At 41.2% G+C, this 25,102-nt stretch overlaps 1 protein-coding gene and 1 pseudogene across 2 annotated transcripts; both read left to right on the forward strand.

Moving 5' to 3' along the window:
- On the forward strand, positions 1 to 16,709 carry tmem240a (transmembrane protein 240a). Of its 2 annotated transcripts, none has more exons than XM_015968554.3 (4): positions 1 to 840; positions 1,214 to 1,320; positions 8,034 to 8,242; positions 15,524 to 16,709. In XM_015968554.3, exons 1-4 carry the CDS (start codon positions 784 to 786, stop codon positions 15,676 to 15,678), a joined length of 528 nt encoding a protein of 175 aa, XP_015824040.1. In that variant the 5' UTR covers positions 1 to 783; the 3' UTR covers positions 15,679 to 16,709. The 2 variants fall into 2 exon arrangements, with proteins under 2 accessions (XP_015824040.1, XP_015824041.1); XM_015968555.3 differs by having other exon boundaries at positions 1 to 765.
- A 126-nt stretch (positions 16,710 to 16,835) lies between these two features.
- LOC107390985 (succinate dehydrogenase [ubiquinone] iron-sulfur subunit, mitochondrial-like) lies at positions 16,836 to 25,093 on the forward strand (annotated as a pseudogene).
- The last annotated feature ends 9 nt before the right edge of the window (positions 25,094 to 25,102 follow it).

Raw genomic sequence — 25,102 nt, forward strand, 5'->3', positions numbered from 1 at the left:
CAGTTCTTCCCCCTTTACCGCCCACTGCTCACACTACCGCTCACACGCACACGCACCAGCAGTGGGAGTGGATGTTCGCGTAGCTGCTGGAAGCCAGGATGGGATAATCATGCGCGTCTGGCTCCGGGTGTCGATGCAGCTGCCGTTGCTGTATAGGAACCGGACTCGGGGCGCAGGGTGGGTCTAGCCTGCGGACTGGAGCTGTTTGGACTTGGCGTTATCAAGCATTCTTAGAAAGACGAGGGCGATGGCCGTGAGAGGAGTTGGTGCAGCTCTCTGAAACACCCAGACAAGATACATCGAGCATTTTCACCGATGGAAGACAGGATTCACCGAGATTAAAAGCGCAGACCAGGGGTTGAGGGATCCTGGGAAGGGAGGAACAGAGGCTCCGCCTCAGCAAATCATTTGTTTTTCTTCAGGGTATTTTTTTTAAGATTTCATTGAGCCAGGCGTTGAAACGGAGGAAAGAGTAGCGGATCACATTGAATCCGTGACTGCCTCTGTGGATCGTGCAGCAGCAGCCGCATCCCACCGGTGGTGGTGGTGGAGGGGGGTTATTTTGATGGAGAGGGCGCAGTGAAGGCTGACAGAGCGGCTTGGCGCGTGTAGGAGGAGACGGGGGGAGAACCGGGCAGTTTGAAGGGACGGGGAGCGAGGAGCGGCGCGGCGGCTCCATGAGCGGCTCCTGTCGGGAGAGAGCGCCCACAGCCCAGCCGGAGCGTCTCCACTGCCGCGGGTAGAACCCCGGGCCAAAGGACGGCGGTCAGTTTGGAAGTTTTGATGCATATGATCACAACCACCATGATTTTTATGATTCTTGGTGCTTCAGTTGTAATGGTAAGACATCCTCCCCTCCCTAAGCCACAATATTACAATCAAATTTCCTATCTGAGGATATTTTAATAGCCCAGGAGAAAAAAAAATCACATAAATCTGTCAGAGTTTTAGGAGACACTGTCTTAGAGCAGACCTATGAATGTGGAAGTAAGCCTACCTATAATTAACCTACCTGCTGTCATAAACAAGTAAGCAACATCCCCCCACCCACCCCCTCTCAGGATCAGGGAGGATCTGCAATTGAAAAAAAAATTCTGTAAGAATTTTCTTTCCTAATTGTTTCATGTTATGAGTAAGGTAATGAAAGCCATTTGCTGTCTGTGGTAATCGCTTAGCCTGACATGTCCCAGCTGACTGGCATGATTCTTTGCAGGCAATAGCCTGTTTAATGGACATGAACGCACTACTGGACCGCTTTCACAACTACATCTTACCGCATCTACGAGGGGAGGACCGCGTATGTCACTGCAACTGTGGAAGGTAAATATCATCATCCTCCACAATGTCTGAAAGAAAGAAATAGGGTTCTGTGTTCTCTCGTCAGATTTTTAATGAAGAGGCCTGATTTTATCCTCTCATAGCATCGGATGTCTCCTCTGAGAGTTGTTCTGCGTGTATTTAACAGATATGATCTGTTTCCCCGTGTGTTCGAATCGCCGCATGTATAAAAAGGACAGAAAAAGGTGTGTGCAGGAGCCATAAATAGGTAATGAACTATGGGGCCGTTCAAAAACAACATGAGCATCAAGTGCGCTGCTCGGTTCACGCAGGCCTGCGCGGTGTCGCCGAGAATATAAAAACCTGCTGGGCCAATTACCATCATAGGGGGGCTATAGAGGGTTTAAGAGGGGAGGGACCTGCTGTTTGCTCTCATTCAGAGCTTGGCTGAAATGTGGAGAAACAGCAGCAAGAGCCTCATCATTAATATGAAATGTATTTTCATGAAAGAGTTTAGTCCAGAAATGAGCAGCGGTGAGCAAAAGGATGAAGTAAGCCTACCTGAACTGAACAGCTAAATAAAAATTAATACTGATTTTGGCCTCAAACGTGAAAATCCCGAATAACATCTAGCTGCAGGTGTCCAGATGCGCTTCACAACATAAGGGGGACTTTCTGCAGTGTGTGGGAGATGATGTGTTAGCAGTTCATTAGCAGCTTTAAGAAAATAGCCTTTATAATAAAAAAAACTCATCATTGTTAATTTCACCTGAAAAATAAACATAATTAAAAGTAGAAATGTGTCTGCAATTGGCTGAATGAAGATAGCACATGCCTTTAATCTTGAAAATCAAACAATTGTTTATTGTTAGTTTAAAGGCATTTCCACTGATCAGATAAATAACCAAAGGCACAGTCAAAACTCTTTTCCTCCTTTTGGTACTCAGATTACTGTATCCACATTTTTCACTGACCTGGAAACACTCCTGACTGGAGTCAGTCATCTGTCCTCACATCAAACAGCAGAAATAGGATATATGGAGGGAGGGAATCCTGGGGTTTTCCTGCTTGTCTTTCCATCCATGAGGAGTGGAGGTGAAGGGATGCCCACGGCATTCACCTTATCTGGCTGGGGACACAGCCCATGTCATCTTATTTGTCTCTGTGGTCCGATTCACGGGCTGGTAGATAAAGTTGAGTACAGAAGGATGGAAGTCTGCCTATATGGCAGGAAATTTTACTTTGTGTGGAAGACATAACTGTGTGGGAGAATTTAAGGTGTAGGGGAAAAATACCAAAAATGGGTTAAATAACTTAAATTGCTCAAATAATCATGTGTTGGGCCCATGAAAATCTTTTTTGATTTATACAAGCGTTTGTTCCTAGAGGAGAAGTTTAGGCATGAATGTAGCTGCAGGTCAGGGAGATCCAATGGGCGTAAAGGTGCAGTCGATGTTCTAACGCTAAAACTTTCTACAGGCTCCCTCCCAAGCCATTATACAGGAAAATGTTGGATGTAACAGATAACATCAAACCACCCTAAAAACACAACATTATCTATCAACCGCTGTTGGCACCTTTTCCTGCAGGCTCCTGGCTTCTGTCGAACTCCTCTAGAGTTCTCTGGACTCTGTCTCTAAAGCTTAAGAGAGAGAAACCTCTGGGATAACAGATCCAGTGGAGGGAGGACTGGGCTTAGTGCCCCATCTCCTATATCTGCTTAGGCTACATATTTGTATACAACAATTTATGCTAGCTAATGTAGCTAGCATGGCTCTGACCTCTGTTCAGCTGCTCCAAGCCAAGAATGTGCGATTCGTTCGTGGAAGGCTAGTTGCAGAAGGGTTAAGGAGGGTCAGAGGGCAGTTTGATGAATGGATCAGGATCCAGTTATTAAAAGGACATTCACAATGATTGGAAAAGCTTTTTTCCAGGACTGTACATTAAAATAATACATTTTTTGACAAAATATTAAAATCAGTGGTTGCCATTGATATGTGAAGAGCATCTCAAACAATAAGACTGAAAAGCACCAGAAAAGCATAATCTACCCTGGCCTGGCTTGCCAGACTCGCCCTCTGTCTATTCTACACAGAGAACAAGTCTGGATACTACGAGGCAGAGAGCACCTCAAGGGGTGGGACTAGCTCAAAAACTGTATCACGTGATGCTGTAGTCAAAGATGGTGTCTGGCAACGGCTCAAACATTTTTCTTTAGAAGAAAGGCTTTTAGCGCTTCTTCTTCTTGTGGTTCCAAAACCATGTCCAAGTCATATAGAACAGAGGAAGTGCCGCATAGAACTTGAAGTGCCATCTTCTTTGTTTATGAGAAACTTAGCATTGCGGTGTGTGACGTACGCTGCTCAGCACTGACTGGCTCAGTTAGAATTCTCAGGGGGTGGGGTTATTTGAATGGGAGTGTTGCCAGGCCTTTTGATTCCCATAAGGAAGCATTGGCATGGCTAGCCAGGCTACATCCACCTCACTTTAAATTTTCCCCATCTGAGTTATTTAAGGTCCTGAACTGCAATATATTTTTCTCATCCTCCCATCAGACGTTCAGCCTTAATTATTGAATCTTTCATGAGGAGTTCTGTTTTAGAGACAGAGAAATGCAGTTATGTGAACAATCAGTTGAGTAAATTTGGTCCGATCCCCGGACAAGGAAACTTTTAGAGTACTGGCAAATTAAAATTAGAATTCCAAAATTCAGCATGTAAACAACCATAAAAATGGTGATCAATCAGAACATTTAACTACTCCATCCATCCGTCCATCTACCCATCCAACGAACTGGTGCCTAACCACAGCACCCATTGGACAAGAGGAGGGAATTCCCTAGACAGGCCACTGTTCCATTCACACACTCATATGGACACTTTAGGGTTGCCATTTAACCTAATGTGCATGTTTCTGGTCTGTGGGAGGAGAAAACCCACACATGCATGGGGAGAACATGCTAACTCTGTGTAGAAGGGATAGAACCTGTAACCTTCTTGCTGCAAGGCAAAAATGTCACCAACATTTTCAACATGCAGCCCCTCCTGCAAACCTTCCAGATAAACTGAACATCATCACAAACTGTCATCAGTCCAGACCTTCACCAGTGTGTGAGTGCACCTGTACTCTTCCCCCAGCAGACGGATCTCCCTGCTCCTGCTGTGTTCTCCTGCAATGTTTTTCAGGCAGCTGCTCACGTTGTTAGACTGAAAAAAGCCATCATTCCCCACAGGAGAGCTTGTCATCTCAGTAAAGACTGTCATGTCGAGTTGAGGAAGTTTGTTTCTCACAATAGTGCGGCACAATAAGGCAACTTGAACGCAATTCAATGCAAAGCTATAATGTTGGATTGGCAAACATCTACTGCTTTTTATCTGTAGCTTTTTCAAAAAATTTGCAGAAGTTCCTTAGGGATTCTTATGAGATATGATGCATGTTGGGAGTCATTGTCATTCTGCAACTTTGTGCAAAGACCAAGAGAAGGTTAATCAACCTTGTGATATTGTGGCAGATGTTTGCCACTTTTTAAATAATCTGTTGTTGATCATACCTGTGCATACTCAGCAGATGAAAAAAAAAGATGCAGCAACAACAGCTAATACATTTAGCTCTTTTGAGCAAAATTCTCTCTCTCTCTCTCTCTCTCTCTCTCTCTATATATATATATATATATATATATATATATGTTTCTGCTCCGATTTTTCATGAGATGGACTTAAATATCTAAAATTCATTCCAGATACACAATATTACCATTTCTCTCAAACATTGTTCACTAATCAGTCTAAATGTGTAACAGTGAGCACCTGTGCTTTGCTTAGATAATCCATCCTACCTCACCTCACAGGTGTGCCACATCAAGATGCTGATCTGACATCATGAGTAGTGCACAGTCGTACCTTATACTGCCCACAATAAAAGGCCACCCTGGAATGTGCAGTTTTTTGCTTTATTGGGGGTCTGGGGACTCAGAACCGGTCAGTGTCTGGTGTGACCACGATTTGCCTCATGCAGTGCAACACATCTTCGCATAGAGTTTATCAGATTGTCAATTGTGGCCTGTGGAATGTTGGTCCACTCCTCTTCAATGGCTGTGTGACGTTGTTGGATATTAGTGGGAACTGGTACACGCTATTGTATACGCCATTCAAGCACATCCCAAACATGCTCAACAGGTGACATGTCCAGTGAGTATGCTGGCCAAGGAAGAACTGGGACATTTTCAGCTTCCAAGAATTGTGTACAGATCCTTGCAACATTATCTTGCTGAAACATGAGGTGATGTTCATGGATGTACGGCACAACAATGGGCCTCAGGATTTCATCACGGTATCTCTGTGCATTCAAAATGCCATCAATAAAATGCACCTGGGTTCTTCGTCCATAACAGATGCCTGCCCATACATGACCCCACCACCACCATGGGCCCCTCCATCCACAACATTGACATCAGCAAAGCGCTCACCCACACAACGCCACACACGCTGTCTGCCATCTGCCCTGAACAATGTAAACCGAGATTCATCTATGAAGAGAACACCTCTCCATGTCACGTTTAGGAGGGTAGGACCCAAATTGCAGAACCCAGGATGACACGAGGCAGGAGTGGATATGTAAAGTAAAAATCCTTTATTTTGAGGAAGAACAAAAATAAATCCAAATTGGAGGGAGCCAAAATCCAAAAATCCAGGGAGTCAAAAAACACTAGAGGAACAAGCAGACTGACAGAACACATAACGCTGACAAACCACAATGAACCGACAAGAACAATGAGACAAGGAGGGCTTATATAGACAGGGAGGAGCAATTAGGGAAACAGGAAGCAGGTGTGTGGAGTGAGGCTGGAGGAAAGGCAGGTGACAGCAATTATCTGGATGGGGAAGAGAACCAGTGGAGGGCAGATAAACCTAAAACTATATAAAACACAAAACTAAACCTAAAGACTAAGGGAAGAACTCACACAAACACATACACATACTGACACACACAAACTATGAACTGGGGAACAAGAGGCTGTGGCTATAACTTAAGACACACAACAGAGATGCAAAGGACACATGAGGGCGCTAAGAGAACACAAAAGGGAATACAGAGAGGGATGGAGAAACATTAGGAGACACATGGGGAAAGACGCAGACCAAGGACACATGAGGGCGCCATGAAACACAAAAGGAGAACCTGGAGTGGGAACTGGAAGGGCTGGGGAACAAAGGGACACAGAACATGACACTCCAACATGTCAGACGCCATCGAATGTGAGCATTTGCCCACTCAAGTCTGTTAAGGCGACAAGCTGGGGTCAGGTCAAGACCCCAATGAGGACGACGAGCATGCAGTTGAGCTTCCCTGAGACGGTTTCTGACAGTTTGTGCAGAAATTGTTTGGTTATGCAAACCAAATGTTTCAGCAGCTGTCTGAGTGGCTGGTCTTAGACGATCTTGGAGGTGAACCTGCTGGATGTGGAGGCCCTGGGCTGGTGTGGTTACACGTCATCTGTGGTTGTGAGGCCGGTTAGATTGGATGTACTGCCATATTGTCTGAAACGTCTTTGGAGACAGCTTATGGTGGAGAAATGAACATTCAACGCACGAGCAACAGATCTGGTTGACAATCCTGCTGTCAGCATGCCAATTGCACGCTCCCTCAATGCTTGTGGCATCTGTGGCATTTTGTTGTGAGACAAAACAGCACATTCCAGGGTGGCCTTTTATTGTGGGCAGTATAAGGTACACCTGTGCACTACTCATGGTGTCGGATCAGCATCTTGATGTGGCACACCTGTGAGGTGGGATGGATTATCTCAGCAAAGCAGAAGTGCTCACTATCACACATTTAGACTGATTTGTGAGCAATGTTTGAGAGAAATGGTAATATTGTGTATCTGGAATGAATTTTAGATCTTTAAGTCCATCTCATGAAAAATTGGAGCAGAAACAAAAGTGTTGCGTTTATATTTTTGTTGAGTGTATGTATATACATACATACATACATACATACATACATATATATATATATATATATATATATGTATGTATATATAAAACCTTCATAGCTTTGTTAAAAAATAAACCACAGAAAACAAAGGAGAAATACTTAATCTAGAAACAAATTCAACCTCTTAAAAATGTCACCATGAAAATTGGTTTTATTGTGATTTTTTCTCTATTAACAACAAATCAAAGATACTCTAAAATATAATTAAAATTTTTAAATCACATCAGAAAGAAGACATATTTTACACCAAAATATTGAGTTTCATCGTGAAAATCTTTAATTTTAACCAAATAAGCTACACCTCTCTTTGAGTGACACCTTTAGAGTTGACATCTTACCATTTTTATGAAAACATATTTGTCTTTTTTTAATGAAGAAGAAGAAGAAGAAGAAGAAGAAGAAGAAGAAGAAGAAGAAGAAGAAGAAGAAGAAGAAGAAGGAGAAAATACCTTTTCTATAGCGAGGCGTTTCACAAAAACAAAACAAACAAAAAAAATAAATAAGCAAAAAAATGCTGCCAGCTTCTTCTGCAAATCTAAAATTACAACTCAACCATAAATGTTTTCTGTTTTAAGTGCAGCCTGGGGACACCCACGGTTCCTCAGGAGGGTTTCTGGGATTTCCTGCAAAGTGCGGATTAGTGTAGTCTTACTCAAACTTAAAAAACTTTAGACAAACCTCTGAGGTAGAGACGGTGTGTGTATAAAAGTACATCAACACCTAACCCAGCCATCATCTTCCCATGTCTCTCCTCTCCTCAGGCATCATGTCCACTACGTCATCCCGTACGATGGGGACCACTCTTTGGTGGACTCTTCAGAGAACTATTTTGTGAGTGACAGTGTGACGAAGCAGGAGATGGACTTGATGCTGGGGCTGCTGTTGGGCTTTTGCATCAGCTGGCTGCTGCTGTGGCTGGACGGAGTCCTGCACTGTGCCGTCAGGGCCTGGAGGGCGAGCCGGTACTACGGTGAGATGGAAAAAGGAGTCTTCCTCCATTCATTTTAGTCATTAGGTCGACTGTTACGTGATAAAAACCAAGATCACAATTTTTTAAAGCACCTTTACTTTGAAGGGAATGTGCTAAAATGTGTTTGCGTAATCCACTGAGCCAACACATGCCAGATTAACGCAGAAATTGGTGTAGCTCTAGAAAAATGACTTCACAACCATTTTTGGCTCTTTTCACCAGTTTTTCCTCTCTTTGCTGCGACCTCTTGGAAATCTTCCAACTGTCTTATTATTCAGACATTCAGAAGCATCAGTTAAGGCATAACTGATTTAAAATGGCTGTTTTAGATGTTCTGTACCTCTTAACTTGCTTTGATTAAGCAGCTCTTGCATGACACAAACATGACCGAATCAAACAAGCAGGGCCTTTTGAATTACTCTTTTAAATGTTTGTTTTGTCTTTTAGTTTTAGAGTTTGAGCCAAAAATAGTTAACACTGAATCAAATGGAAAAATGGATGTCAATGTAACAGATGATGCTAAAGAAAACCATTATTCAGCAGGCGATGCTGTGAAATAGAAATATTAACAAGAATGGAAATAATTGGGATCTGCAGCTTCTGATTTGAACAATTGCTTAACTCAAAAGACAAACAAGCAGCAGTTTCCTGAAAAGGGATATTGTGATTTAAATTGTGAGTTTAAAAAAGAAGAGGAAATGGATTTAAAAGAGGACACTACATTTTCAAAGCTGCACCTCAGGATTTTGACAGCTATGGTTCCCACACTGTGAAAAACAAAGCCTTGGGAATCTCTCAAAATGCTCCAAAAGAGAATCTCTCACAGGAATCGGGCTCACAAATGATTAAAGAATCTTCAGAATAAGTTCACATTTAAATAATTTCTACTGCTGGAAAGCTGTGATGTGCTAGTTTTGATTTGTTAGTGCAAAATTCTGAGTTGGCATCAGAAAAATAAACCAATAATAAATTCTGCTGCATCACATTGAAGGGTTTTAACTCAGAATAGACAGAAGTAAACCCACAAAAGCAGATGCATTAGTAGATTTGTTTTTGAGTCAGTTAGAATGTAATGACCATTGAAACAGTTAACATCATAAGTGCTTGTTTATAAATCTGTTTAATATTCTGTTAGCTGGTGGTTTCCACTTTAGTCTGATGCTGTTGAAGGATCTCAGTCATTCAGGGTTTCATTACTAAGATGTTTCACTTCCTGAGGAATGATTTGTAAACCAGCTTGCATTAATGAAGATCTCACTGCAGTTTAAAAGTTACAATTGTCTGTTTGATATAAAAAAACTCTACAGGATAAAGGTAAAACATATTATAGGAAGTAAAAAATTCCAGTTGTATTCTTTTTTGCCCAGTATTGTATGATCCAAAGGTTCAGAATCAGAATCAGAATCAGAAAGAATTTTATTGCCAGCGCTCCAGCGATCCAGAGCATAGGAACTTGACTCCACAAACTCCCTCCTCCAACTCCCAAAGAATTCATCAAAGGGGTTCTAGAACAACAATCTTTTACAATTGTTCTTGGAATCTCCACGTAGCCTTTGAAAAGGAGTTTGGGCTCAAAAATTTTCAGGAGCCTTGAAAAATGGTCAAACACAACCCCATAATGAAGCCCTTCAATGAAAAAACTTTTATGGTACAGTTGACACACCGAGCTGCGTATACTCGACAAAAAAGTAAATGCAGGATAAATTCTAGAACCCCTTTAAAACTCCGGGTTCCACACTTGAGTTGATTTTGAAGAACATTTGCTGCAGCTTTGTGTTGCTGTTTTAGGACTGAGTTATAATTTGTTAGTGTTTTTTTTTTTTTTTTTTTTTGCTTGAACAAATCCAGAGGTAGACTGTCCATAAAACAGTGGCAGTTCTAGAAAATCTTACATGCGGGTGCAAAGAAGAGGCAAAAGGTCTAGGCAGGGTGGCGATGCTGAAGCTCCTCATTGAAGTTTGTGAAAATCCCCTTTATGTAAAATGAGTCAACAAAATGATCACAAAAACACATAAAACTATTTGTTGTTTTGTTGTTTCTTCAAAAAAAGACAGTTTTTAGGTACAAATGAGAAAAACAAATGTTTCACGAAGTAGAGAATTAAAAAATATAGTCTTCCCACCCACCATAGAGCTGCTCCTGTCCTAAAACAATATTTTCCCTCAATTTTCTCTGTGTGCTGCAATCTTTACTTTTTTACTCATTTACTCAACTCTGAAACTGAAATGATGGATTTTGTCTAAAACACTGGACCTTAGATTTAGAAGGTTTTACCCATAAATGGGCTTTCGTTGAGATAAATGAAACAAAGCAGAGAAAAAAGCATAATGAAAGTCAAAAACATAGTGTCCTTCAACCCCCACTGAAAAATCCTGCAACTTTTTCAGCATTTTACCTCCCACAAAAATCACCATTAAAGATCCATGGTCCCTATTTGGTGGCTGCAGTAAATGTGGTCTAAACACAACCATGTCAGAAATGATTAGGGACTGAACATGGGTACATGATTATGATTTTTTAAAATTGTGCTACAGGAAAATCACTTTTTTCTTACATTTGCTTTTCAGAAACATCAAATAGCCTTTTCTGGAATTTATTTGCAAAGTTTGTTTAAATGTTCTGCCTAAAAACGCCCCATAAAACATTCAGTTCTTCTAGTTAATTGGTACTCGTTATTCTAATGGAGGCTGTGAGTAAAACAGCACCAAACAAAGTCAAGACAAAGTATTACTTCCGTTTGAGTAGTTGCATGTCCCAGAAACATCCACAGATTAAAGTCCTTCAGCGGTTATAGCTGTCACAGTGGATAGTTTCGAGTCTGAAGTTAGTAAGTGAGATGAAAGTTTTCAATTTAAATGTTTACATTACAGTTTTTTAATAGGACTTCTTATGAATATTTGAAAGTTGGTAATCTAATCTTAACATGTGGCTAAAATGACATGTTTCCATGTAAAGGCACAGTTCTGGAGGTGATGTTTATTGTAGACTACTCTTGAATTGTAGACTCAAACCAGACCTAAATCACACAGACTGAGATGTCTCACTCTCACCATCTGATGTTCTGCAGTGAATGCCTCGTTTTCGCATGCCGTGTGTTTAAATCCAGCTGGGGTGATAGCTGCCGTTTAATTTCCTGTTTTCTGTCAGCATCCCTCCCTGAAATATACATGTCATTTCTCTACCCATCTCTGCCTGACAGATGAAGGATGCATGCTGTTTTAGCAGGGGAGATGGAATACAGTGAACATAATGAGACAGAACATGTGGTCCATACACCACATATTCTAGTGTGGGGGGATTACAGTGGCTTCGTTTCACACGCTCGCTCTGGATTCTTGGGCTTCTCCCACCCAGTCAGGAACAAACTCAAAATGAAGAAAGGAAGATAAAATCCAGGAATCTGTTCAAAACTTGAATGGCAAGATGTTTTTTTTTATTGGGCTCTACGCTTTCTCAGATGGTTTCTGATGTGGAGTTGGCCTGGATCTTTTTTAGCTTAAGAATAAAGTAGCTGATATGTGACCTGGATACTGGGACTGCCATGGAAAAGCTCCTCAGGCGAGACTGGGAAGTATCAAGCTAAAGAATGACACTTAATCAAACACTGTTTGTATTTTTGTTCAAGATTTGATTTTTCTGATGCATTAGCAGATGTGCTTAACTTGGAGAACATAAACATATTTAAAATTAGTGGGGAATGGGTCTGGGATTTCTTTTCTTTATTGAGAAGGAATACCCCCTCATTTTTTTTTGTTTATGTCACTGTGATTTTGTTGCTAGGTCAGACACATTTAGCCTCTCTGACTTGAGGAGTGAAGGTGAGGCTGACAGAGCAGGGTGTGTGTTTGTGTGTGTATGTGTGTGTTCGAGAGCAGGATGGAGATGCTGTCACATCTCCAACCCCCATTTACACACACATTGCTGCACACATACATGCACACACACCCTCTCTTTTCTGGAGCTAAAAATAGAACAAGAGAGCAGCTGGAATGGCGAGTAAGAGATGCACACGGTGCATTGAAATGCACATGGATTGTTGATGATCTTTTCTTTCTCTCCTCATTTCCTCTCTAACTCCTGCTTCCTTCCCTCCTTTCTCATTTATGGAATCTACTCCTGGCTATTTCCTTCACCATGCCTCCTGCTGGTTCTGCATCTTATCGCCAATTTGATGTTAATATCTGATACCAGATGCTCTTTTGCAAAGACTCCAAAGGAAGAAAAACATTTTTTTAGATCGAGAAAATTATGACTTGGGATTCTGAACAAATTCCCTTTTGGCTTCTTTTCGCAAAGCTATTTTTATTTTTTGTTTTGCTTGATCCTTCCTCCTGACTCTCCATTCTTTTATTGAAATGACAGAAACCTGTCTTTGTTGCCCCCTTTTCCTTTGGATACCCTTCAGACCAGTCCTTGTGGACAGCACACCCATTCGCAGCTATAAATAACTATGGTACCTCTCTTCCTCCTCACCTCCTCCCATCTACCCGTTACCTGCCCCCCAACCACCCCCACCCCTCTCATCTCCATGCACAGCCATTTGCTCCTGGGCTCGCTGTCTGGGGCTCTCCCCTTCTTTTCTGCCAGTTGTCTCCACGGTTCGCCTTGCCGGCTCCAGTTTATAACCTGACAAGCCAGAATCTATGTTCCGCCATTATTCTCGTCATATTGTGCACTCATTAAAAAAAATAATAATAACACTCTCCTTGATTCCAGTCAGACTTACAGTTATGCAGCATCTGTAGAGTATGAAGTCTAATTGGGAAGATAAACCAAATTTGCTCATCTTTGATTCACTCTATTCTGAAAATAATTCCAGTCAGGAGTGCAGCTGCACAAAAACAAATGTGAAGGTTAAGTGGCCAATGTTACTGTGCACTTTACACTATTTAGGAATCCCATCCAACACTTCAGACTTGCTGTCTTTTGTTCCTCCTCTGTCACTCGACCCTCTGGTGTAAAATAACTCCTACTTACCAGAATTAGAGGTTACAGTAACAATAAAGCCAGCGGTGACGGAGCACACTCCTCATTGGGTTCTGCAGAAGCTCATAATTCACATTTCCAAAGCACATTGTGCACTAATATAATTAATGCATTGTTCAGTTTTTGTACATATTTCATTAGAATTTCATTAAATATCCTGTGTCAAGCAAATTTACATGTTCCTGAGTTATTTACTTCCTCTCACATTTCATAACCTTCTGGTTTTTTCATTGTCCCCTTCAAAAATGATGACATCCATCCTACATTTTTGGTTGACGAGTGCAAAAATAACAGTTAGGCAGGCATTAGGTAAATGTGTTACACTGGATTGTAAATAAGAGGGTCTGCATCATTTACATGCCAAGTAGGAGGAGTCTGCGGCCCTTGGCCAGATGCACCCCCACTCAGATCCAGCAGAGAAGGGCGACACGACCACATGGTTGATGCAAACATAACAGGGATTTTCTGATGGCATGTGAAAATGTGCAACAAATTAAAACAAATGATCATGTTTATTTGCTGAATCTTGACCATTAAGATGCAGTTCTGATGAGATGGGAATTACTTATGAGCATTTTCATGCACAAAAAAAATTGCAACACTTCTTTGTTTGCAAAGCCTAGGCAAAATTTTAATGTCAAATTCATGCAGCTGAGTAAATAACATGTTTATTTGTGACCAAAGTGGATTGATTTTGTCTTACAACAGCTCCAATCTCCAGAACTCACAACAGTTCATGCAACTTTGTTGTATAAACATCACACTTAGGCCTAGACGAAATGTCAAGAATTAAAAATTTTTTTTGATACACTTTCAACCCAGGCGAAAGATGACCCAGTAAAATTTATATCAATGTAAATATTCAACCAATAAATTTCAAGGGCTAGCAGGTGTCGCTCCTGTTAGCGGTAAACACACATTCTTTCTTGTTCAGTTGATTGTGTTACTGAAAAAACTAACAATAAAGTTGTTCTGTAGATTCATAAAAACATTATTCTATACCTAGCTTTGTATTTAGCTTTGCGGTTATTAAGTTTTGGGTTTCAGCGAACCTTTTGCTGTGTCTGCTGCACCGGGATTTGTTTTTCCCGTTTGTGTTTGGAAACCATCCAAATTCTGCTGCAGAACCAGGTAAAGCCTTGTTTGTGCTTCTGCGTCAGCTCCACAAGGAAGAGATGCACACACATTGACAGAGATGTTTTCTGGGGAGTGTTGCAAAGCAATTCCCCGCCAGGACAACAGGGGGCGTAGCACTGTTCTGGGGTATCCTGTTACGTATCCGGTCCAAGATAGTGCGTTTACTATTGTATTTATATTGTGCTTTTTGTATTTGAGAGACTTTTTAACACGGACACATTTTTCCCTCATTCTTCTCCACCTCTTCATGCACTTGCCCCCTCTAAACCCATGTTTCTCATAGTTTCCATTCACAAATAAAACACTTATTGTGTATCTTATTTTTCATCAAGTCACAGGTGAATAAAACGCTTGTATCTTTTAGAGTTTCTCTGCAAAATATGCTTCAAGCTGCTCTCTCTGTCTGCCGCTAGACATTGTTGCCTCTCTTTACGTTTTTGAGGGTGCAATGGCAGTGTTGTTGACGAAAGTGGCGCCCTAACCAATCACAGGCTTGCATTCTCTGTCTCATTTGATGGATGTTTGGAAAAGTGGGCATGACTCTGTCTGTCCTTGCAAACCTGCTGGAGAGCCCTTGCAAGGATAGATAATGGCGTTGTGTTTCTCCGTACAGATGCAGAAGCATAGACTAGGCTTAACAGGTATGGAGGCTGAGCAAATACCTCAGAAACTACCATGAATTTTTCCCCATTCACTGATATGAGTGAATACTGTGGGATATATCTGCCTTCAGAAATGGAATAAATTTGCACTGCATGGCCCCTACCAGCATAACCCCCTAGTTACGTCGTGAAACTCGCTTAACATGATATATTTTTTCCGGGGCAAGAAAAATGTGAATGGACATTCATGGGTCAAGCTTTACTATTTCTGCAGAAATAATAACGTAACACAAACATAACGTTAATGTAAATATTTTTATAAAATTAAGTTTGCATTAAATCATAAAACATGTGAGCACTTTTGTCTTAGGTTAGCTCAGACTAGCCATTAGCTTATCAGTTCTAAAATACCTTAAATTAATGAAAACATAGAAAAACCTGTTTCACTCACACACACACACACACACACACACACACACACACACACACACACACACACACACACACACACACACACACACTCTCTCTCTGTTAACTCTTGTTACTTTTCCTGCAGATACTCCATCCTGGTCATGGCTGCCCCAGTTCTGCAACCTTCGAGACCTCCGTCGCCGAGCTCAGCTCAGACAGCTGGAGGACTCAAGTGGCAACATGGTCCACATCAAGCAGAAGCTGTATCACAACGGTCACCCCAGTCCCCGACACCTCTGACTCTAAAAAAAGGATACCTTAACCCTTCCCTTCCCTTAAAACTTCTCCATTTCAACAACACAACCGCTTCGTGCCAAACGTTCCCATGGCCAAATGTTGCCTGAGAGACCTGGAACCCCCCGTTTATAACATGTCCCACCTTAACCCAATCAGACAGGACTTCCTTTTGACTTAACCCTGTCTCTGTCTGCACTTCAAATGAAACCCCAAAATGAAAAGTGTAATTGTTGCCACTTAAGTCCACCTTTGTGAGAGGAAAAGGTAAAGTTTTTAAAGGTGTTTTTTTCTGTATAGAGACATTTTCTGTGTTTATTGTTAAACTTGGCATGCTCTCTTAGAACAGGGTAAGACTTTGGATGTGTAAGGGCCGAGGTAGTTGAGGGTGTTTTCATTTTTCTTTGTTGGGTGGGGTCTTGTGGGGTGGGGTGAATGTGACTGCAGGGTGGGTGAGTCAGACTGCTGCTTCTGTAAATAGGTATGAATACAGACAGGTGGAATTTTACGAAAGGGGGAGGTGAGGGGGCTGGGGATGACATTATTGTGTGAGTTATTTATTGATAGAACACTGATTACTGGACTGTGCGTAAATAAAAATATAGAGAAGGAACAGAAGATTGAGTCTGTTTGAAAACTGGATGTGAAAAATGTGATTTCTGCTTAAAAACAGATTAATTAGCTTTGTTACTTAGTGAATTAACTGAATGTATTAATTTATCCTGTAAATACGTGAGAGGCAGGAGGGCACGAGTGGTTGTGGTCCGAGTTCTCTTTGCTAAATTATTAATCTTTCTTTTACACTGGAAGATAAAAAGTAAATGCCAGCCAAAATGTTCCCGTTAAACCACTTCCATGCTTCCCGAGAGTTTTCTTTCTTCCCCTTCCCGTTTCACTTATCAGGAGCAACCAGCCTATCAGCAGAGGGAACCCTCACCCAGCACCACCTCCCCCTCCTTGCCCTCTCTGTCCAGTCATTGCTGTTGTGAGGATGAAATGTCTGTTTTATTAAAAGTGCTATTGAAGCACAACAGTGACCTCTAATGTTTGATTGTGTCATTCCAGTTGTCTGAGGGCAAATTGTGGCGTGAGAGGTTATTTCAGAGTGCTGATTATACAGCGAGGTCCCACTGATGAAAATTCAAACTGACTAACAGCCCTTCTGAGACCAGTGACACCCTCGTGGAGCCCAAAAAAGCCCACTGTTGTTATTCAGAACAGCAAAATGATGCATTCATGTCGTTACTCAAATTTATTCTGAACTGCCCAGAAGTATTAGTGACATGTCAAAAGAAAATCTAAAACAAAACCTGGACTCAGTATTGAGATTAACGTTGGTACGTCAAGAAAAAAGTCAGAATATTGACAGCGTTGGGGTCCTGCCCTCATGAGAAAATTACTATGCAGTATTTTCTCCAAAGGACTGTGCCATCTACGCCCTGAAGCGTAGACAATAAAGCATGTTAATATCAGCGCCAGCAGGGACTCCATGTCCCATGATCCTCTGCAGCGGGCAGCAGCTTGATGACGCCATCAAGTGACGCCAAGTCTGACATGCCCCCGGTGGATACCGGCCCCTACAGAGACCGCCCGCTGGACGAGTCTATAAAGCCGAGGCGCAGAGCGGAACTCTTTCTCTCCCCTGTCCAGTTCACCTGGTGTAAGGAGACCCCCGCTTCTGCTCCTACCGCTCCGGACGGCGTGTGTGTGAGGCCTAGCTGCTGGGATCAACGGACCAACGCCATCTGATCTGTTCAGCCCCGGACACGAGGGACGCCTTGTGTCCGTTCATTCAAGATTTTTCTTTTTTCTCTCTCTTTCTCTCCCGCTTCTCTAATAGTCCAAAACAAGCGGTCGACCACGTGACTGCTTTAAAATACTAGACGGTCTCTCTCTTCCGTTCTAAAAACGCCAACGGACCATCTCGAAGTAAGCTCCGTTTCTCTTATTGTTTTAATATCAAAGTTTGTTTATGCTGTGGCCAGGCCAGACAGACTGTTTAGATATTTAATTTGCCTTTATGACTGATCTGTTGTTTTTTTCTTGATCTTTGTGAAGCGATTTGAAGTGTTTTGATTAAGTTTACTGTGAACGTTTGCTCACACCGTCAAATACGCGTCTGATCAGGGTCCCACACCCACTGATTGTGCGTATTTGGGAAGACAAGCTAAATTACACACACACACACACACACACACACACACACACACACACACACACACACACACACACACACAGAGTTCAATCCTTTGTTCAGCCAAACAAAGGATCCGCCATTTTGTTTTTAAAACTCCCTCCAGTTTGGTAATCAGCCGATCTCTGCCTGATTACATCATCAAGCAGCCTCATCATTGCTTGATCACATCACCATCTCACCCCACTGGTCTGATTAGATTGTTACTTCATATTTACGAATTTTATTGATGAATCCAAAGGGTAAGTAAAGCTTACAAATTATTTGTTGGCTAATAACCACAACAACAGAATGATGTTGAAATGCTGATAAAAAGTGGAGGGCATTAAAGTGTTACCAGTGACACCAGAGGACAACTCTTCATGAGAAAATGGGCATGCTGGAGATTTAAGTAACCCAAAGTGATGCGGTCCCTGAGGTCTAGTGACCAAAGCCTACTGGTTGTGCAGCACCAGGCTAAGGACCAAAGGTGACAGATCATTTGCTGCTGTGGACCCCAGATTCTTGAACTCTCTCCCCCTGACCCTGAGATCAGTGGACTCAGTGGTCTCCTTTAAAAAGCAGCTGAAAACTCACCTGTTCATGCTGGCTTTTGTGTGACCTTCATCACCCTCTCCTTTTTCTGCTCTTTCTACTTATTCTGCCTTTCCCCCGATCCACTGATTTCCTCCTTTCCTATTTATTTTCTCTGTACCGTTCCTTATATTTTCTATCACACGTCTTTATCTCATTTTAAACATATTTTGATCATTTTTTAAACTCTTTTTTATACTTTAATTATTTTCTTGTTTTTTGTGAAGCACCTCGTGATTGTTATCTTCAGAGCACTATATAAACGATTGTTTTCTTTCTTTCTTTCTTTCTTTCTTTCTTTCTTTCTTTCTTTCTTTCTTTCTTTCTTTCTTTCTTTCTTTCTTTCTTTCTTTCTGTGCAGCAGTATCTGACCAAATGTGACTTTAAAGATTAGATGAAAACTGTTCATGTTTTTTGAGCCGTCTGCAAAATAAATTTCGGGAAAAAACAGGTGCATTTGGGGAAATTTAGGGTTTAGATTGCAGCCAATCTTAAAAATGTTTAGCCTTCATCTATTTCCTGAATAGAATAGAATTCAACTTTATTGTCATTGCACATGTACAGGTACAGGGCAACGAAATGCAGTTTGCATCCATCCAGAAAGTGCTTTAGCCGTGATATAGATGTATTACAATATATGTTAGCAATAATATAGATGTGTAAGTATATTACAGAAATGGATCTATTACGTATGTTATAATGTACACGGTATGAAGTATGTTATAAATATTCTATGACTATAAGTATGTACAGGCTGTAGTTAATACAAGCAGTCCATGAGTTTAACGTGGGTCATGTGTCAATAGGCAGAGTTCAGGAGTAGACAGCTGTTGGGAAGAAACTGTTCCGGTACCTGGTGGTCTTAGTCCGGAGGCTCCTGTAGCGCCTCCCAGAGGGCAGCAGGGTGATCAGTGCATGTGATGGGTGACTGTGGTCTCTGATGATTTTCCTAGCTCTTTTCAGACACCGCTTCCTGTAGATGTCCTTTATGGCAGGAAGTGGTGCTCCGGCGATGCGCTGGGCAGTTTTCCCGACCCTCTGCAACGCCTTCCGGAGTTGCATTACTCTCTGAGAAATAAAGATATGTTATGACCCCGTTAGATTTTTTCCCTCCAAAAGCAAGAGGTGAGAAATTCTGAGAAAAAAAAATCTACTGAATTAATGACACAAACTTTATAAAACCTCTGATAAATAATTTGTGGCATTAACAATAAGTGAGTTATAAATATGTGAGTTAAGGGAAGAGGTGGTTGCAGGAACAGATCTGTGTCCCTACAAACATTAAAAAGCTGCTTTCTGCAACTTCCCTCCAACAGAATTCCAGGTTTTTGGAATGCCTGCTGATTCCTTTTAGCCAGTGAACCCTCTACCCCAGCACCACCACCACCACCACCACAGTCACACACTCTGCTGCAGCATCTGTTGTGTTTGCTTTGACAGCAGCATCAGCAGTTTGCAGCTAGCTCACATCTTCTTTAATGACATCCTTAGTTTCTTTTGCTGACAGAACTCCGGTTCCCTTTGAAGGGGCAAATTATTCAAACACAACTCCTGGCTAAACAAATGCATGCACTAATTGTGCAATATGTTAATTACATTATTTTATAGCAGGAAAAACACATTAAACTTATTAATTTAACAGTTAAATGTTTGGGGGTCTGTGAAGCATGCCTGAAATATGTAACTAAATAGCTGAAAGGAAAAGCAAATTGGAATCGAAAATGAGAAAATAAATCAAGGCACCTCCTGTGGGTTTTATGATCCCTTCTGTGGCTTCTCTTTTTAAAATAATTTTAATATATTTTATGATTTTCTAGCATATTAGCACCTTTCAGTCAGAAAGTTATAAATACAGAAAACAAAGAAAAGACACGCTAATTATGCCATAAATATTAGGATCTAAAAATAAACTGAATAATAGGAACAATATTTAAAAACAACATTTTGCTCAGATGTTTCAGATATTACAACAGTGGTGTTAAAAGAAGGGGCTGAGCCACAAGAAAAGCTTATTCCTAAAAGCAGCTGTGGAAAAATTATGTTAAGGAATGATTCCCTTGTGGGTTTCCATGGAAATAAACACATCTGAAGACGTGGGAAAGTAATTAAGTCCATCTACTGAAGTAATGACAAGGAAAAATACCACAGATGCACAGTTATTGATTAAAACAACTCAAATTTAATGAAATCACAATCTGTTCAGATGCCATGGACAAAGTTACAGAATCTCATGTCAACTGGGAAAAAAGAGAAAAAGTCTCTAAAATTATGAGTGGGAACTGGTTAATCCTCTTGTTGAATGGAGGCACAACAGGTCTGTACAAGAAGATTTGGAGGTTTAATATATTTCCTGTGATCCATGCTTTAATTCACCAGTCTTAAACAACAGAGGCATGCTGCTGGCCCGCTACTCTCTCGCTACTTAAAAGCCTTTTATGAAAGCAACCAGTAAGACTCAGACACCTCTGTGGTTTCAGTATTGAACACTTTATTTGTACTATTATGCAACCTCATCCAGTAAAGCCATCCACAGGGACCAATGCTTTCCTTTGAGGTGGTAAATCAACTCAGCGACAGAGCAGCAGCGCCTGCATCTTAATGAAATACTTACTGTCTCTCTGCAGAAGTAGGCTCAACAAACTCAATAACACAACAATTCTAGTTTCATCAGATTGACCTTAGATACCAGCCTGTCAAATTGTTCAGGCTGTTGGTGCATGAACGACAATCAAGAAGCTCGTTGTTCATATGTTACAACAGAAGACTTTCATGAGTCCCTTTTTTAACTATGCATATGTTTCAAAAAATAAAATCTGCATCATCAAAATGCACAAGGCACTGTGTCTGACCTCAGCAGGGCTCACTAAAGCTGGGCGGACACTGTGCGACTTTTTCACTCGTAGCTCTGTGAAAAATCCATAGCGATCCATCAGCTGCCTGCAGGGGGTGGTGCTCCCCGCAAATCAACATTCTACATGTGTAGAGTTCAGCTTCCTCCTTTTGGCGGTAAAGAGTCCTTGGAGCAAATATGGCCGTAAGGTGGTTTGGAGGAAAGGTCATAAAGGTCTAAGAACAATAGACCTGTCAAAAATTGTGACGAAAGGTGTTTTCTTCATCTCTCTTACAGTACGTAGACCTCAAGGCTGCAGGCTGAAAACATCAAAGAGGATGAATTCACAAGCCCACTTTTTTCCAGGGCTTTTAATGTAATTAGCCAGTCAAAGTAACAGCAGATCCAGATACCACACTACGTCTAGTCTACACTATTGACCTTTCAGAGTCAATATGAAAGAGCTAATTCAGAGACTATTAATGAAGCAAAACAAACAGCTTTTCCCGCTCTGCAGGCGTTGGCAAAAGTAATACCCCAAAGCTCCATGGTCTCCCATGGAGGCCACAGCTGTCATGAAGGCAAGCTCTTTGCCTAAATATAGTTTGTTTCAGAAAGATGAAATAAATTATGTATTTTGAATGCAACTGTTTATGCTAAATAAACCAGAAAAATCAAAAAATTCATCAAACACAGTAATCATTTATCCACTGGGGTCACAGGAAGCTATCAGGGAGAGAGACAGGGAACACCCTGGGCACATTGCCAGGCAGTCTTCTCCATCTCCTCCTTCTACTAATATTCCCAAGAGGGAAAAAGCAAAGAATAATATTCTATTTTACCAGCTCGTTGACAAGGAGTCTAAAATGTTCTTTCACAGAACCAGAAGTCCAGCTCGTCACCACTGGAGGACATCAACTCCCACTCCTAGTATGTATGTTCACCACACACACACACACACACACACACACACACACACACACACACACACACACACACACACACACACACACACACACACACACACGTCTGTCTTTTTATCAGAGCGTACCCTCCGTGACTTCCATTCATTTTTGTGATTCCACTTTGCCTAACCCATGCCCTAACCATAACTATAACCAGTGCTGATCTATTCCTAGCCCTAACCTTAACTAAAGCTTAATTCACACCGTACCTCTAACTGGTACAGTAAGCTTCTGGTAAGCTTCTAAAGGGACCAAAAAATGTCCTCACATTGTAGGGGAAATTGGTCAAAATGGTCCTCAGTATGTACTATGTACAAGAGGTTTTTTTCTTCTTCATTGTACATTTTACGGCTGGTGCGACTTATACTGCGGAGTGACTTATAGTCCGGAAAATACGGTACGTTAAAAATATTGAAAACTTGCTCAAAGGAAAATATATTTTCATTAAGGAAATAACTTATAAACTTACCGATTTAATACTTTTTTTATTCACAGAAAGATAGTTTTCATGAAAAAGCGCCGCAAACCTCCACACAAACTCCGTGTGAGCTTAAGGCCGCTGGTGTTCCACAGAGTTAGCTCCGGTTGTAGCTAGGTAGCTACCTCCATTGGCTTAGCTCCCACCTCCGCGTTAGCTTTGGATTAGCTTCAGGTTAGCTTGTAGCTGGTTCGACCGGGTGTCGTCATTTGATCCCAGACTTACAGCCCCACCCTCAGCTCCACCTCTCTTCCCTTTTGTGGAATTGTCTGGGCTTGACGGAACCTGTGACACGGTCAAAATGGCGGTGGTAGCCACCTCCCATTTATCTTCCAAAATGTGTTATTGGAGTCTATGGAAACCTGTTGTCCATATACGGTATGTATGTCGATGACAAGAACACACACACACACGCGTTGATTAATGAGGGGTGATTTTCGAGGCGCAGCGAATGCGGCATAAAGTTGTACCCGACCAGGAAAATGTCTGGTTTCTCTGAGCTGAAAAATCCTGGCCTTTAGACAATCTGGTCTGATGGTTGTAAGTAGAGAACGAATTTAAAAACATTTTTAATGTTAGTGATCTTTACAATGTGCGAGCAAAAACAGACATAACGATTTAGCACAACCATTGAACAAACTAAAACATGAAATACTTTCCTTCTACACTATACTACTCAATGCTTTTATTTTGCACATGTGTGATTAGAATATTAGAATATTGTACAGGTATTTTTTTTATAACATGTCACCGTTGTAATGTAATGCACATTTGCATTTAATTACGTTTTGTGCAACATAAAGTGCAAAAAGGCTGCACAGTGATGCAGTGGTTAGAACTGTTGACTTGCAGCAAGACGGTCCTGGGTTCAAATCCCAGTCTGGGGTCTTTCTGCATGGAGTTTGCATGTTTTCCCTGTGCATGTCTGGGTTCTCTCTGGGTACTCCAGCTTCCTCCACAGTCCAAAAACATGACTGTCACGTTGAATGGTTTGTATAAATTGTCCCTAGGTGTGTGTATAGAAAATGGATTGATGGATCAATTGCGATAATAGTCTTTTTCACAACTAAATATAAGAGTAACAGAGGCTGAACGTTGTTCCTATTAAAACTTAAAGTGGTGCAACACAAATGACTTTGTATGATATGTTTGTTTGTACTTATTTATTGAATAAAAAAAGCTTATTTTAATAACATGCTGTAAATTGTTTGAATTAGGTAATGCGGTATGCTCAGACCGGCTCCAGCGCGGACTCCCCCGGAGACAAACTACGAATGCAGACATGTGAAGTCAATTTGAACTTGTAAGTTATGACAGGATCAGTCAAAGTAGTGCTACTAAGCAGTCAAAAGTAAAACCAAGTATTGTTGTGATTTGTTCATATAGCTGTGGTCAATGGCTGAAATAAAAAACAAGAATAAAGCTGATCTCACACTTACGTTCAGACGTTCTTGCTGTGAAGGTAAGAGCGAGAAATCAAAACTGTTTGTTTTGTAACTCGCAGGTTTCACTCTGATAAAGTTCCCCTCTGATGAAGAGCTAAAGTCACTGTGATTTTTTCTTCAGGTATCTGCGGCTCATGTACCATGAATCTAAACAGAGGGAACACCCTGGCAAAGTCAACAGCAACACAAGCAACACAAGCAAAACCACATAAATCTACCCACTGCCACACGTATGCGTCGTCAAACACCTGGTGCCTGTATGTTTAGGAAAGCTATCTGTTTAAGAACCTAACCTCCATCAACATGCAAGCTAACTAGTTTTCTGTCCTTATTTCCACCAGGACACAAGTAACTTTTATGCACAGTACAAATTCATCGAGCTGTACCTGAAAAAGGATGAGACTAAGGAGGAAAAGGATCAGTATTTCCAGTCAGTGGAGGACAGACAAAAACTGGTAGATAAACCAAACCATTATGGGGATTATTGCATTAAACACATCTGCAGCAAAACAGATCTTCATACTTAGGATTAAGTCAGAAGATGAGAAAACCAGAGTTTGTAGACTCTGATGATTACAGCAATAAATGAATGTTATTTTAATTTTAAAAATCTGAACTAAAACAAAGTATTATGTTAATAAGACCTTATTAAACCAGTTTGCACACATGAATAGGAGTTACAGGGGCATTAAGCATTGCCTTGCTTTGCCTAAACTCTGTTTTTATCATCAGGATGGGTTGTACGAGTATATCCTGTGTGCTTGCTGCAGCACCAGCTGTCCCAGCTATTGGTGGAACGAAGGCAAATACCTGCTGTCCTCACACAGATGGGCAAAAATATCCTTAGATCATCTGTTTTCATCATGTTTATTCATGAGATTTGTATCCCAGTTCTATAATATATATGAATATAGTATAATACACAATTAAAGTCACTTTGCTGAA

This window comes from Nothobranchius furzeri, chromosome 15 (genome assembly GCF_043380555.1).
Source record: "Nothobranchius furzeri strain GRZ-AD chromosome 15, NfurGRZ-RIMD1, whole genome shotgun sequence".
Classification (NCBI taxonomy): domain Eukaryota; kingdom Metazoa; phylum Chordata; class Actinopteri; order Cyprinodontiformes; family Nothobranchiidae; genus Nothobranchius; species Nothobranchius furzeri.

Coding starts and splice junctions, on each gene's coding strand:
- tmem240a (XM_015968554.3), top strand. CDS start 784: ATGCATATGATCACAACCACCATGATTTTTATGATTCTTGGTGCTTCA. Junction 1,321..8,033: donor TGTCACTGCAACTGTGGAAG/GTAAATATCATC, acceptor TCCTCTCCTCAG/GCATCATGTCCACTACGTCA. Junction 8,243..15,523: donor GAGGGCGAGCCGGTACTACG/GTGAGATGGAAA, acceptor CTTTTCCTGCAG/ATACTCCATCCTGGTCATGG.